The 15,891-nt window shown below is 48.3% G+C and overlaps 4 protein-coding genes across 4 annotated transcripts; 2 read left to right on the top strand and 2 right to left on the bottom strand.

Annotated features, from left to right (window-relative positions):
• Positions 1-865: 865 nt before the first annotated feature.
• On the top strand, positions 866-5,297 carry EsH8_IX_000971 (uncharacterized protein; the record flags this gene model as incomplete). The annotated part of the gene is made up of 10 exons (XM_083267307.1): positions 866-1,121; positions 1,177-1,663; positions 1,739-2,044; positions 2,123-2,277; positions 3,482-3,721; positions 3,772-4,224; positions 4,283-4,444; positions 4,549-4,662; positions 4,738-4,966; positions 5,021-5,297. The coding sequence occupies 10 exons, from the start codon at positions 866-868 to the stop codon at positions 5,295-5,297; spliced, it is 2,679 nt and encodes an 892-aa protein (XP_083130872.1).
• A 583-nt stretch (positions 5,298-5,880) lies between these two features.
• On the top strand, positions 5,881-7,413 carry EsH8_IX_000970 (uncharacterized protein; the record flags this gene model as incomplete). Its single annotated transcript, XM_083267306.1, has 1 exon — positions 5,881-7,413. The coding sequence occupies one exon, from the start codon at positions 5,881-5,883 to the stop codon at positions 7,411-7,413; it is 1,533 nt and encodes a 510-aa protein (XP_083130871.1).
• Positions 7,414-8,165: 752 nt separating this feature from the next.
• EsH8_IX_000969 (uncharacterized protein) lies at positions 8,166-8,399 on the bottom strand (the record flags this gene model as incomplete). The annotated part of the gene is made up of 1 exon (XM_083267305.1): positions 8,166-8,399. One exon carries the CDS (start codon positions 8,397-8,399, stop codon positions 8,166-8,168), a length of 234 nt encoding a protein of 77 aa, XP_083130870.1.
• Positions 8,400-13,828: 5,429 nt separating this feature from the next.
• On the bottom strand, positions 13,829-14,548 carry EsH8_IX_000968 (uncharacterized protein; the record flags this gene model as incomplete). Its single annotated transcript, XM_083267304.1, has 3 exons — positions 13,829-13,930; positions 13,990-14,306; positions 14,365-14,548. The coding sequence occupies 3 exons, from the start codon at positions 14,546-14,548 to the stop codon at positions 13,829-13,831; spliced, it is 603 nt and encodes a 200-aa protein (XP_083130869.1).
• Between the last annotated feature and the right edge of the window lie 1,343 nt (positions 14,549-15,891).

The raw sequence follows: 15,891 nt of genomic DNA, 5'->3' as shown, positions 1-15,891 counted from the left end.
ATTTATGGCTCATGGATGCGCAGTTCGACTTGTAGAACGGCTCTTGCCAGGCTCCGAAACGTGACCATTCAAACAACCTCTCCAGTAACATTGTGGGGGACCCCTAGAGGCGGGCCGCTGCTCCATGCAGGGTTTCGGATGTCCGGCATTACAGTTACCAATGGCTCAACAAGGTTGGCAGAGCCGGGGTCACGGATCGACTTGGATGCTTCGGCCGAGAGGCATGGAAGCTCTGTTGGAACGATGGCGAGTTCTACAATCTGCGCATGGATGGAGTTGCTAGACCGGCTAACTGCCATGACGCGCAGCCAAAAAGCTTGACTTGCGCCCCGGGATCGGGTCCTGAAGACAGTTTAAGACTGTGAACCAGAGGCTGAAGAATGGTGAGAATGGAAAGATGGTAGAGCCAGTGTGACTGAAATAGCAGTGTGTTAGAAGCAAAATATCCATCACTGGTCATGTTCGACTGTTCCTGACTCTGTTGCCTTCCTGTCTTCCGGTCATCCATGTTCTTGTTCCAAAGAATTAAATGCCCGCTCCCAGATCCTCCCGCATGCGCCACATCTCTCAAAAACCGACTCCAACTCTGATGGTCATCATGTCGCACGTGATGGGTCAGATTCGCCGTCATCGGCTCCCATTCAACCACTTCGGAGAGTTTTCTCCACTTTTCCAGCTCACGACATCAACAAGTACAATGTCGCCATCGCCGATGGACACTGAGCCCTTACTCTCGACAACTTAAAAGAAATCACAGCATAGATCCAAACGGCGACTAGTCAGAAATAAAGCATCAGATCCGGTCCGAAAGCATTACCCTTTCAACCCAAAGCATTATTACAAGGGGTCTTCCTAGTATAACGTCATGGCCACCGTTACAGTCGCCCGCGCCGTGCAGCCGGACATCCAGTATGCCCCGGACTTTCAAAAATACCAAGCCCGGGTGGCGCGCCGGGCCGCGGAGCCCGGTCTCCCGAAAACCCTCCCCGAGGGTCTTCCGGCACAGTTCAAAAACGATCTGGTCTGGGAGGGCAAGACACTGGCTGATGAATACGATTGGACGTACGTCCTTACGCCAGAGCAACTTGACGAGCTCGACGTGGCACTAGCTCACTTCAAATGTGAGTCCCGATGTCATGCACCTTAAAAATATCGTGGCTAATATTTAACACCCAGCGTTGAATCTGTCGCTCGGCCACATCAATGTCGAGACATTTCCGCTGCCGAAGCTGCACCCGGAGCTTCGCAAGCTGTCTTATGAGCTGCATAATGGCCATGGATTCTTCGTGGTCCGTGGGCTGCGCGTAGATGAGCACACCAGAGAAGAAAACATTATTATTTATGCAGGCTTATCCTCCCACATTGCGCCAGTGCGCGGCCGCCAGGACAAACAGTACGACGGCAAGCCAGCCGATGTCGTTCTCACCCACATCAAAGACTTGACTCTCACGAAAGACAAGGGCCAAATAGGCAGCCCTGCATATACCGCAGACAAGCAGGTTTTCCATACTGACTCCGGAGACATTGTGTCACTTTTTGCACTGGAGACTGCTGCCGAGGGTGGCACAAGCAAATTGGCGAGCATCGCCCGAGTCTACAACGAGATCGCCAGCACGCGTCCAGACCTTATTCACACCCTCACCCAGGATTGGCATTTTGAAGTGTAAGTCCTCTGATCTGTCGCCCGATTCATCTCGGCCAATCCAAAATGTGGCGATTGACAGAAGTTTCGCCTCAGCTTCGGCGGGCCCGAAAAGTCTTTTTCGTCTCGACCCCTGGTTCACTACCAACCTGCCACCGCGTCGACTCCCGAACGCTTGGCCGTTCAATACGCTCGTCGATACTTTGTAGGCTATGGCGCGCTCCCTCGAAGTGAGGAAATCCCTCCAATTTCCGAGGCGCAGGCCGAAGCCCTCGACACCCTCCATTACCTTGGCGACAAGTTTGCGGTGAAATTGGATTTCCAGAAGGGCGACATCCAATACGCGAACAACATGGGCATTTTCCACGCCCGGGATGGCTTTACCGACACCCAAGAGAAGCAGTAAGTTGATCATCAATAATCCAGTCACGTCGCAGGGGAGAAACGAAGAGCTGACAGAACGACTTCCCTTCTACGTAGACGCCACCTGCTGAGACAGTGGCTGTACGATCCCGAGTATGCATGGGAGACGCCCGGCCCTTTGAAGGAGCGGTGGGCTCAGTTGTACGAGGGCATCACGCCAGAGGGTCAGGTTTTCCCCCTTGAGCCATTCATTCGTAGCGAAGGCAACAAGGGTAAGGGGCAGTGATTAGGCAGTATATAGGATTTGCACGTAATCGGTACCAAGCCTCTGGGCACGCGAATCTGGCAGTTCACCGGGCGAAAAATTGGAAGGGTATTCGAAAATGTGTCTCCTCCCTGTTCAGTTTTTCCTCTGAGCACCGAAGAAGATCAATCTAGAACCCTCGAATAAACCTGCTCGCTGAGGAGCTCTCATCGGTACGCGCCACCCGAGAGCCCGTCTTGGTCTAATCCTAGCCCGTGCCAAGACACCAGAACACGAGCTGGATTCTTGGTCGAGTGAGACACAGAGCTTCTGAATGTGACCTTTGCCCGCGTCTTGTGTTCTAGATAAGAAGCATGGCCTATCGGATCGAAGCGATAGCAAGGTTGGTATAAGGTTACACTTTAAAAGTAGCTTATTGCAGCCCTGTAACCTTGCACGCATAGCGGGCGTCCACACAGTTTGCTCTAACCGTCGTCATGGTTGGCGAGCATTGCGTGCTTCTTGGCCGTGGCTCACATAGGAAGGTGGAATTTCTGCTCCCTGCACCAGAAGCCAACCATCAAGAAATTAGAGCGATGTGAGAGAGCATCGTGCCATTCACGCCCCATGTCCGCTCCGGCGAGGGTTGTGGTTGGCACTTGGCAATCATTACCATTTGAGAATCATCGAACGGGTCGTATTACGTTTCGATGCTTTAAAGACGATGCGGTGGAACGCATCTGACCGCACGCTTGCCCCGCAAACGACATCTCATCCTTGAAAGCTTCATCTAGAGGCTCAAGCTGCGGTTGGCCGCCATCTCTTTAGCCCCTCCGTGCCCACACGGTTATTTAGTGGAGAGTCTCCTCTTGTTTGATATAGCCTTCGCGGGCTAAAGTGTGGCCATGGTCTTTTCCAAGATCTCGTCGCGATTCAAAACCGCCGACACGAACATTCATACCGCCGATATCGAAGCGTCCGACTCTGAACACTCAATCATCCGGGATGGAGACCTTGCTTACACACTTGCAAAGGGAGGAAATGGATCCAAGCCCGCATACCAAGAAGCAGTTGGAGCGCCGGTTGAGAAACACTCGCCGTTGGGGTACCATGTGGGGTGGATCACCGTCATCTTTCTAAACGTCAACCAGATGATTGGCACTGGTATCTTCTCTACGCGTATGAAGCCCCGGTTGCCAAACATTGACACAAGTACTGACATGCGGGCACAGCTGCATCTGTGTTGAACGGCACCGGCTCCGTTGGCCTCGCGTTTATATACTGGTCGCTGGGTTTTCTGATGGCCCTCGCTGGGCTGAGCGTGTACCTGGAATTGGCCAGCTACTTCCCCAACCGCAGCGGCTCTGAGGCCGTCTATCTCGAACAGGCGTACCCGCGACCTAAGCACTTTTTTCCCATGGCCTTTGCTGTGCAATCCGTCCTACTTTCTTTCAGCAGCAGTAACGCCATCGGTACGAGTACAAATACACCTTTCCCCATACTTCTCGCTGACAAGCCCCAGTTTTATCACGATACCTCTGGCGAATTGCTGGAAAGACGCCATCGCCGTGGGAATTGAAGGGAGTTGCTATCGCCGCTTACACCTTTGCCGTCATCTGCGTCATCGCCCATAACAAGTACTCTCTTTGGGCTACAAACATCATCGGCGTCGTCAAGGTCACGACTTTGGTTTTCATTTCCATCACTGGGCTTGTTGTCCTCGGCGGAAATCTGGACCATATTCCCGATCCCACCGCGAACTTCCGCAACGCCTTCGAAGGAACCACGGACAACGGCAATGACCTGGCCAGCGCCTTGGTCAATGTCATTTTCTCGTACACAGGCTACTCCAATGCCTTCAACATGGTCAATGAGATCAAGAATCCCATTCCGGTGCTGAAAAGACACGCGACAATCTCAGTTATTGTTGTGTCAGTGCTCTACATGTTCTGCAACGTTGCATACTTCGCTGCTGGTATGATCGTGCCACCTTACAATCATTTCCCCCAAGCCGGAGCTAACATACACTCTAGTTCCCAAGGCCGACTTCAAGGGTGCCAAAGAAATCGCAGCCGCAGTGTTCTTTTCCAAAGTCTTTGGAACCGGACCAGCCGAGCAAGCGCTCAACTTCCTTGTGCTTCTCAGTGCTTTCGGCAACCTTCTCGCCGTCTTGATTGGCTCTTCTCGTGTTATTCGTGAGATTGGAAGGCAAGTTCCCCTTTTAATCTATTTACTGTGTCTCCGGATCATCTCCATTGTTAACTTACTTCCAATAGACAAGGAGTGCTTCCATGGACAGAGTTCTGGGTAAACACAAAGCCTTTCGGGACTCCTATTGGACCCTACTTGCTCAAGTGGATCATGACATTCATCATGATCGCCGCCCCTCCGGCAGGAGATGCATTCCAGTTCGGTAAGTACATCAATGTTCTGATTGTGGTTTCAATCGCTCAGATCTTTGCAGTCATTAGCTTGAAAACGTACCCAGACGGCATCTTCCATTTCGCCATGGCCGTGGGTGTCTACCTCATCCGAGCCCGACGCAAGCGCGCGAACCTCGGCCGAACTGAATTCAAATCTTGGCACGTCACCGTCATTTTCTTCATTCTCCTCCAGGTATACATCCTTGCTATGCCTTGGTGGCCACCAAAAGGTGGCCCGTACGCCGGCAGCGTCTCTTTCTGGTACGCCACGTACTGCGTTGTTGGAATTGCTGTGTAAGTCCTCCCTTTGCACCTCGCAATACGATCAAAAATTGACCAGTGTGCTAGCCTCATCGTTTGCTTTCTCTACTACGCTGTCTGGATGTGGCTGCTGCCCAAGTGGCGCGGATACAGAATTCGCCCCGAGATCATCGATGTTACCGACAACGGCGCCAACACCCACCGTCTTGTCAAGGTACCGCTCTCTGATCTGGCTCAGTGGGATGCGGAGCACGACGATGCCGGCAACTTGCGTCGTCGACACGTTGCCGATTCGGAGAGGTCATCCAAGGGCGAAGCGGATGTTGGAGTGACTGCTGATCAGGGAAACACCTTGCGATATTAATGCACTGCTTGATGGCCTCATCATTGGAGCCCATTGAATATCAAACATCACGTCATTTACGCTGAATACCTGAGAATGAAACATTTTCAATGCCAACAAGATAGCTTCTTAAATTTAGGATTAATATAAAACACATCCAAGTCTTCACCAGTCCTGCTGGTGACATGGCTGTCGAGCGCAAGCATGTGTCTGATATCATAGCCAACAAAAACCAACATCGTTAGCTACAGTGTAGCAGCTTGGGAGGCACATAATTCAAACGCTGGTTTGTTAGGATTGGGTCTAGAGGTGTTTGGCGAACAATTTCGGTTGGTGGGGACGATTTGGCCTCGGGCGGAACTGGCCTTGGCACCTGTCGTTCATAGCGTGAGTCACCCCAGGGTCAACTATTTTCCAACCCCCCAACGGCTACGTACATACAGTCAGACCACTTCGCTACGTCTCCGCTACATACAAACCATTCCTCTGTATATTATCGAGAAAATTACTGCAGAACGACTTCTGCGAGTCAGAACTCTAACAACGATGTACTTGACGGCACTTTAGCAGGGCTTCTCATTCATCACGCCGAATTGCTAAGAAGATGGCACTTACAGATCTTCCAGTCGAGATTCTCGACGAGGTCTGCATTTTGCTTTGCCGCCATTGCCGACCGTACACAATCAAAATATCTAAGCCAAGTATTCAGGAAGCTCCGACCTGGAACCCAATCGACACGGACAATCTCGAGCGTAAAGCGCTTCTCAACTTATGCTTGACCTCAAAGTCATTACGCAACGTAGCTCAACCGATCCTTTTCCATAACTTCTTCCACCACCGCAACTTGAACTGGCAAAACACCGAGACGAATCTCATCCCGCGCCTCTGCAAATTACTGAGGACTATCGATGAAAGCCCTAGGCTGGCACTTGGCCTCAAGTCACTGGACATCAAGGCCTACGAAGAGAAGTGCACATGCTGCCCTCAGTATGTCCCCCGGGCGACTTCCGAAGAAGAAGACATTGTCGTAAAATTCGCCAAGAAAACAGGTCTTGTCATTGACACCTCGGATCTTGATGGGGATAGCCTTCCCGAGGCGCTTACTCAGCTGCTCCTTGTCTCGGCCCCGAACCTCTTACAGTTGAATCTTTGTGTACCGCGTTGGTGGACATTCAAGCCTCTCGCTACTTGGAGCCACGAGCAAGAAAAAGAAACAGAGAACTCACGCGCATTTCTACATCATGTGCAACAAATGGAGCTGGATATTGAAAAGGATCACGAAGATACGTGCTACGAGGAACACGACGATAATTGGTGTGATTCGTGTGGCCATCCAACTACGCCCAGTCCTGTTGAACGTCTGCTAGTTCATGCTGCACCCAACGTTAAGATTTTATCTTGCACTGCAGGTGCTTTAGATAACCTACCATCTCTACCTCAACTCAGGTGTTTGCAAATCCAGCTGAAGGGGTCTTGGGACGGCATGCTGCCGAAATTGATGGAGAGATTGCCTCGTCTTACTCATTTCAGCTACATCTCAAACAATCACTGTTCTCCTACCCCGAGAGATATCCAGGACTCTTTGGTCGGCCATCACAATATCCTGGAGTACCTCAATGTGGTCCAGCAGAGGTGGATGGCTACAGACTGGAAGCCACGTACTGGGAAACGGTACGCTATGACGTCTCTTGCCGAGTTCACTGCTCTCAAGACAATCAATGTCGACGGTTACATGATCTGGCCAAACAGAGACGGCGGGGCAACTGTAGAGGAGGTAGAGTCCGACTTGCTGCTTCTGCCAAGGTTCCTACCCGAGTCCTTGGAGCAACTTCATGTCGACGGCTGGGATTCGCATGACGATGAAAGCTTTAGATCATTATTCAAGGCCATGGAAAAAAAGAAGTTTCAATGCCTGAAAATGGTTTTCTGGGGAATCGGCGCTCATTGTTATGACCCGGATACCACTATGAAACCATGGGCTGTGGGTGAGGGGTGGAGAGCAGTAGTACCTAGTGAAGTTGGAGTACGGATGGGTGTGGCTCATGATGCCGCTTTTCCGGACTGGCGCGCTGAGTATTTTAGAGCAGTGGCCACGCAGAAATGCATCGATAATGACGGCAAAGATCAGAAGGAATAAGGATTATTGGGTCGTCGATATTTATAGCATATATTTGGCTGCCCCAATTCAAACAAATCTACTTGATGCTATCTTAGTGAGTATCACGCTTGTGACATGCTTCCTGATATCAAAATAAAAATTGGTTTAGTGAAGCCTATTATCGCTCTCAAACTACGTTGGGGCGTTTCTCGGAGAGAACGTTTCGAGCAGAGCTGCAGCTGAAGCCAATGTTCGGGTTTCCAGAAACCTTTCCCAAGCCAGCAGTTCCTTCAAGAACCCAACTTTATCCTTCATTGATATATCTGATATCCCAAATGGCTTCCAATCATATGTGCCGAGGTTTATTAGATATTGAATGGGTAAAATGGGAGCACACTAAGTTCCCTTATCGTAACTAAGGGTCCATTCCCCAAGCTAATGCACAAAATACGATTTTTTTTCATTTTTAGGGGAGATGCTTTTTAGCATCTATGGATATACAGATCAACAAGGCGAAATACGACTTTCAGTGACAACTTACTATGCATCACTCTGCTGGCCTCCATGGCATAGACCGGCCGTACAATAGGTTGTTTAGTTCATAGCGGCGACCTGTAATGGCAAGTATAAATAGAACCACGTAATTCCAACATTTGTTAAGACACGTAAAGGTTATACTGATATTTATTCCTTGGTTTTGTTACTTCAGCTACTTCTATGAAAACCTGGTTGCCGTGGAGCTTGGGCTTTTTGGCGCCACCATGTCTGAAAGATGTGGACAAAGTGATTATTCATGAAGTCTTGACAGTGCCGTCTGCGTTATACTTGCGGGGTGGGTACTCATAGGTGTACGAGTTATCGCTCTGGCTCCTCTTGTAGCCCTTATTGTCGATGGAAGTGGCGTCCTTACCTTTGGAACCCCATGCGTACTTGTCGCCAGAGGTGTATCCGCCGCCGGAACCCATGCTGGGCCCTCTGCTAGAACCGCCACTGCTACTCGAGCCACCGCCGCCTGAGGAAGACATTGATGTTTTAGATGCTGAGATGCAAAAGCTGTAGGTTTGAAATTGGGTATGTTCGATGTCGTGCTTGAGTGGTAGTTGTAGTTGATTATCTTGTGTTTGGTGTAGAGTGTGTTGAGGCTGGCGGCGGTGCTGGGGCTTTTATATTGATAGTTAGGCATTAGCTGTCGTATTGAATCACTGTTGTGGTTTACATGTGGCATCTTCCAGTCAACACTTCATACTTTATCTTGTATGAGTGATTCACTGTCTTAGAACAGACATTCACTAGGAATGCATTGTGCCTGTACTTAGGATCAAGGAGCTGCCGTGAACTTTATGCCTTTGCCCTCGTCACTTTAAGAAGTCTCCAAGACCATCGGAAGTCGATAATCATTTCTATGTGAAACGCCCTTCCTTATGTTTGTAAACTGGCGATGTCATCCTAAAGCCTCACTAACCTCAAATCAACAAACGTTTGTAGAAAACACTAGCCTTGTTGAGTCCGAGGGTTTTAAACTATAAACTGGAAGATGAACACATACGCGGTGGTAATTGTATTCCTTATGTGCCCCACATCCTTCAGTGTTCATAGCTCCCTGCAAGTGTTTCTATATGCAAATCACATAGATGCAATAGTTGACTAAAGCATCTTTGGATGTTCAAACAATGACGATGGTAGGGGACCTCTTGGAAACGCCATGAAATCTCACGGTGTTTGCACTTTGAAACACGCGACAACATCAAGGCCGGGCTGGATTCTCCTCAAACCATTGCGCCTCGGTTTAAATTCAGCACAATGTATGGATCCAAGTGTAAATCTGTACAATGCTCATGCTGTTCTGCCGTGTGCTATTTTCAAGCTTATAAGTTTAACTTGTCTTTCTAAGCAGTTGCGGCTTTAGTCTGAACTGGTCTGCGGAAGGTCGAACGAGCTACATGTAGCATGAGCTGCATAATGGTGGGACCCAACTTCTTGGCTCGGCGACAACAATGTCTTTAACATCTTGGGAGGGGTTGAGACGAATTTCATCTGCAAGGTTCATGTGTTTGTGTTTTGTCTCTAAAATATCGGATGCCGTCTCGTCCTCGATGCATATTCAGTTGCTGGCATGCTGTATTGCCAGCATTCGCGCTGCTTTAGGTAAGCGAAGAGTTGTCTGTTAATTCGAGGAGAGGGCGTGGGACTACATAGTTCAGAGTTTCGAAGCATCTCAAAGTTGAATATAAGTAAGATTCAAATAGAGTGAAAGATAGGAAAACAGTTGGGGCGTGTACATACCGAAACTATTGAGCAGAAGAGCAAAATCGTTCTACTGAAGGAAGCAAAGGATCAAAGTGGTCGCTTGTGGCGGGGGAAGCTATATGCACCCGTATCTAACCAAAGTCACATCTATTATGTAATTAAACGGTATTTGCACCACCCCAACCCCACATGCCTCAAACAGTGTTTTGTGTATCCGTATCTGTATCCGTACAGCAATCAACAATAAGTTCACCAGATAAAAGACATCGTCGTCATAGCGGTTTATCTGAACTTTGAGAAGTTAAAAACGCACACCGCCCCCTTTAAATCAATGTAATCACATTCTTAGTTAATGAATGCCAAGCACATCATGAACAAGTATCATTTTTAAAGTTATTCTGTCTGCCCACTGACTCAGTCCTTCAGTGTCAACGGAGTATTCCAGAAATTAAGCTCGGATTAAGTTTAATTGCCCTGACGGCAATTTTGACGCACAGTTATGCCGCCGTCTGAAGTACAGTCTAAGGCTCTGCCACATGGTTGTGTGCGGTTAAGCCTCGCATATCAACCATTTGTCTCGAATTAAGGGCAGTTGAGGTTCGCGATCGCCCTAAACCCCGTGCCGCTGCCACTACCTGAGGACTCTGTAACCTTAGAAGATTTTTCAAAAAGCAATAATTAATGACCCCGCCCCGGTTCCGACTGACTTGCCCGCGCGGAGAACGCTAACGGCGGTGATTGATCATGTATCATAGGAGCGGAAATCATGCCAAGTTCACTTTACAAATTCCATGCACAGGGCATTTTTAACGGTGTCGGCCTCTTGCTTCAGCTATGAAAACGACATCGACGGGCTTCTTAAAGTGCGAAACAGAAACCGATGTTATATCATCCCTGAGGATGGACAGACTGGTGGGCTGTGCCAGGCCCGCACGAGTCAGTCCACCAGGGATGAATGAGATGCTTCTCACTGCCCGCCCACAACAACCTTAGTCTTCTTCTCACATTCGTCGCACGCTTTGTGCACGATAACGCAAATATTAGTCGTAGATTTAATACTTCTTCCGACTGCTTGCCACTCGAATATTTTGACTTCTTGTCCCCATCTTTGAGGCTTTACACGAGCTTTCTTGTTACACACAGTAGTGGAAAACCCCACCTAATATAAGAAAAGTCAAATGACTCCAGACCTGCGGATCCACAAGAACCAGAAGAGGCCAAGGCGCGGCATCAGAGTCTTTTAAGGTTTATGCTATACTGATTGTAGCAACGTCCAACACACCCTACTGGTATCATAATATAGGCAAGCGGGCTATTAAAAACTCTGCACAATTAAGCATGTTTTAGAGCTAGTCAAGTCCTTTTTGTTCAACTATGCGATGAAGTTATCAATCAGGAACATGTGGGCCAAGCAAAGAAAACTTAAACGAGAGTGCCAAGTGATTCAAATATACCAAATGTTGTATACGATCATGAATCCATAAGCAGACAACTGACTTCAATAAATATAGATGAACAGGTTAGATTAAAGAAGACTGATTGGTTGAAGAACGAAAGGCTATGGTCCGGTCCCTGCGTCCTCTGGGTATATAACAGTCGGGTTTCTCAAGAATAGACTTGATGTTTACCCACATAGTCTACAGTTCAAAGTCACTCTTTCAGCCCAACAAATCAATCGCCATCATGGTTTCCATCAAAGCTCTTGCCCTGGCCGTTATGTAAGCCATTTCCAAACCTCTGCCTCTCCCGCTCGATATTTTTCGATGAGGCTGTTTTCTCTACAACAACTAACCTCTACCCAAGGGTCTCTGCCGTCAACTCGCAGTCCCTATTTTCTTGTTGGTGCGGTCCCAACGACGGCTACACGCGCGGTGCTTGCGGAAGGATGGGTGACAGTGGATGGATGGAAGGTGGACGAGTATGTAACCCCCACAGCCTCGACTCGTTTTTATAACTAATGCGTTGTATAGTGCATCGTCATGGAATCTCGCGCTAAGGATTACTTCCTTAACACTGCTTGCGAGTTTGGCGCTGGCAACGAGTGGTGCGATAACCACTAAATCGATTGCCCTACTAATGAGGGTGATATCTGGCAAATCTTAGAATGCGATGGATAAGCTTAAGCGTGCTGTTTATCGACTCAGTATATATTTCGAACCATTTCAGCTGTATATAAGAATAAGAATCTCGTAACGAGACTTGAAATACCTATGTGTCAATCAAGACATAACAGTGGGATCACGTCTACCGCCAGAACTCGGCACCAAACTAGCCCGTCATCCACACCCGTAAACGTGTCTGCCTCATCGAGACATTGTAGTTGTCGAAGCATCACAAGACGACCGTTTTGGTGCTAACAGACCACACATTTCCGTCTTTGCGTACTTGGTCGAGATTGGCTGATCTTCGACATCTTAAGGATGCCCTCGACTATACTTGTGTGGCTTCAATCGGATATGATTGGCCTCCGAGTGAACACCAATTCAATACGCGATAAATTCTCCTACCAGTTTTGAAGTTGCACCCTAATGTCTTGGAACAATAACCTTCGTCCCAATGTCGATCCATCGCCGCTCATCCCATGTCATACAAACACACCACCTCTGTAGCTCTAGGGTTTTGTGCATACTCTATTCCACAACAGAACCCAATCGTAGTAGTGTATGGGGTGGCAATACATGACCAAAAAATACTATGGTATTTCCTCTTTGCTCAGCCTTGCCACCTGATCCAACTAAGGGATTGGAACGATCCCACATGTCATCTTGCGCTACTGTACTCAAGCCATTCTCAAAGGGGTATCTTTTTCTGCTGCTTACAACACTTTGTACTCCAGTAAGTCGTGATCAGTGAATTTTTCTATGCGTTTGTCAACTTGCAGGCTTCACGCGACTATGCCCCCCATGAAAACAGTTGAGTCAGTGGTCAGCATTTATTGATATTTATCAACAGGCCAAACATACCATTATACCCCGCTTTATAAGGAAATGGTCTTTCTAAAACGGGGACTGCATCAGGTTGCCTAAACATATCGCTTAGAGGATTGACATCATCTTTGATCTTGTTGAATCTCCATATGCACCTTTGCCTGGCGAATGAATTAATGCAGTGGATAGCCTTGAATTTCAGAGGACCAAATAGGCAGGAGAAATACTGGATGAAAATGTTGTGGCGGAAGCCACGAACGTGTTTGCCCCTATTCCGACAGAAGAGGCGGTACAAGGTCTCGCATCAGTAAAGCGAACAAAACAAACGCATCTCTTCACTTCTAGGCAGAGTGACATTCGATAAGTTTGAGTTTCTGGCCCCTTCCTCCGTCTCTGCTATGTTTACTCTAATGAGACCGCACCTACGGGGTTGTCCAGGACTAGGCGCATGCTAAGAATAATATTCGATTTTCTCGCGAAGAACAACAAACGCGTAGACTACACGTTATCATTTTAGTAGGTTGGTTATCCATAAGAGTACTTCGAATCATTTTGGTCGGTAGATTCTCACGACTTGAAATAGATTGGTCACTATGCCAATATACATTTCTTCTCTATAAGAACTCATCATGGCTTGGGAGACCAGAACTGTCTGTATCGCTGTTGTTCCCACTGGGGTCACTTCTCGGCTTCTTTTCAAGGGCTTTTTATGGTTCATATTTAATGATAAGTCATTAATGTTCCGGCACAACGTGTTCAGCGCTCCGGAAGCCAGCAGAAAAGTCGCAGGTTTGGTGACCGTTGGTATTACGGGATGCCTGAACGGGTTGGTAGCTCGCAGGATATCAACGTGGGATATTCATAAGCTTGTTCTATTCTGTAGAAGCTGAAGAGGCGAAGGTCGGCAGAAGGAGTAGCGTCAGAGATATCGACCAGTGCGGGCGAGCTGCAAGAACGGTGTCGACGTTCGATACCTAAAGGTCGATATCTTTTCTGGTCAATAACCGCAGCCACATTTGTTCCACAGCTGTTACCAACATCACAGGTGCAATTGAGATGTGAAGCACGCTTTAAAACACCCTGTTCTCTTGCTTATACCAGCTGCGAATCTGTCATTGATTTTCTCACGCTTTCTGAACGCTCAAGATCTCCTGATGTGTCTTAGCTGATGATATTTTACCAGCAATTTGGATCCCATATATGCATTGTGGTCAACGTTGATGTATGATAGTTGCATAAACCTTCGCGTTAGTCACAAGAAATCAAATGCCATTCCGCCTCTAAACCTGGAGTTTAACCATGACGCCCACGCCTTTTCCATAGCTCTGGTATTTCTGCAATGCAGCTTGGGCTTCGGGCGTAGTGAAGGCTGCCTTGGCTTCCTGCATAACGTGTAAGCACATCGCCACCGAGTTTGTCGTCTCTTGGATTGGAGTCTTACATCTTCGCTGTCCCATCCTAGAACTCCCAGCCCGGTAGATGGCCCATCTCCGACACTCTTGCCCCCGAAATGGATTGTCTGGCCAAGAGCGGCCACGAGATTCATCCACGCATTCTTCGCTTCCTCATGCTTGCTTTCATCCGCGATGTCGACAAAAGAAAACTGAGTGAAGTTCTTGGGCTTCTCTGCTGGTATATCACTCGTCTGGAACTTTTTGATTCTTGGCTCGCTGCTGATGTGCTCCTTGTACTTTGCCTGTTGTTCCTTGGCCCAGGCTGATTCGGAAAAGGCCTTTTCATCCTCCAGGGATGCGAAGGCTAATGAAATCAGTAAAAAAAAAAGTGCCACCATGTCAATCTGTTGGGCATTGCTTACTCATCGTCTGAACAAACTTGAAGTCGGTTACGGGTACTCCGCTCTCATTAACTACTTGTCCTCCAGCCACACCAAGAACGCCGGGTTGCTTGGATAGCTCATCTTTGATTGTGGGCCAGGCTCCAAGGAACTTATCCTTGCTGTCGGCGGGGATGTCGGGGGTAATTATAACGAGGATAGGCATCTTGAAGGCTGGATGGTCGTGGGCTAAGAAGAATGATGTGTAAGAATTGGTCTGGTCGGCGTGTAATACCTAGTTGTGTTTCTGGGGATAACAGGAAAAGGTAGGGACATGATCTTCTTATATACTTCTCAGATCAGACTATTTTTACTTCGCTTAGGACTTAAATGATATCAATACGGCCAGTACCCAAACCACATATGGAGCTACCCAGGGATCAGAATGCCGGCATGATGACGGTAATTGGGCTCAGCAAGACAGAACGCGTGTTAGAAGTCGCATAAGGGGCTTATGAATTCAACAGAAATGCTGAGCAAGACGATTGGGCATAAACTTCAGCCCCTCTTGAGGCTGGTGTCAGTGACGGCACTACAACTCGGCTTTGATTATCCATCGTTCAATTGGAATGGTATGACAGGTAGCATGAATGGCTCCGCGCCTAAAGCGTCTCGCGAACGCTTCCGCCAGGATATGAAACCCAGTCAGAGCCGGGAACCTGGGCTTTTCAAGTGCGGGGAATCTGTCCTGCCGGGGAGCCCGGGCCGCCGGCGGGTTTGATACGTCGGTCTCGGTACCTTGTTTGACACTTTCGCCATTCATGCCGCCTCCACCAAGCCGAAAGTCAAAACTACCCGGGTGAAGGTCCCGGAAGAGTTGAGACGGTATGGACTGCAAACTAGAATTCACAAAACAGATGCTGATCTCGACACAATGTAGCTTGGGCTGTTATTGTAAGGACTATGACAGTGGTCTGATCATAATTGATGCAACGATATCATACTTTCAACCCAGGCAAGCACCCGGCAGGGTAAAAATAATGTCTCGCACATGTTCTTCAACCACGCCATCTCCAGTCAGAAACACGTTTCCTTAATAGACGATGGTTGAATACCTCCCCTTGCGGCTGGACACCAACCGTCAACTAGACTGATCACTACCCGCATTGCCTCATAGACTTCAGTCTCATTCCTGGAAGCAATAAAATCACAAAATCACCCCTGTCAACGTCAATGGAATAACTGCTTCTAGTGCAGAAGACACGTAGTTTTAGCGTGCGATCACCAAAGACAAGGCCAAGTATCTTGAAGAGCATTGTTTTTGGTTGGGGCAAACTCAGTGAATACATAATTTGCCTGGGCGGGTAAGATTTCGCTCGGAGAGATGGCCCTTTTCTGGTGCATTGTGACCTTTTGATAAAGTGTGGTTGAAATGGCTGCTTGTCTACAGCCAATAGTGCCACAGACTTTCTAGCCAACAGAAACTTCTTCAATGTGTGTCATTCCAGGCTCATCACACATCATCTCTTTTATGGATACCCTGTTTTGTCGTTCCTCACCTTCTCCCTC

Source organism: Colletotrichum jinshuiense, chromosome 9, assembly GCF_051148585.1.
Source record: "Colletotrichum jinshuiense chromosome 9, complete sequence".
In the NCBI taxonomy this organism is placed as follows: Eukaryota; Fungi; Ascomycota; class Sordariomycetes; order Glomerellales; family Glomerellaceae; genus Colletotrichum; species Colletotrichum jinshuiense.
The sequence above is the reverse complement of the archived record's forward strand: the minus strand, read 5'-3'. Positions and strand labels throughout refer to the sequence as shown.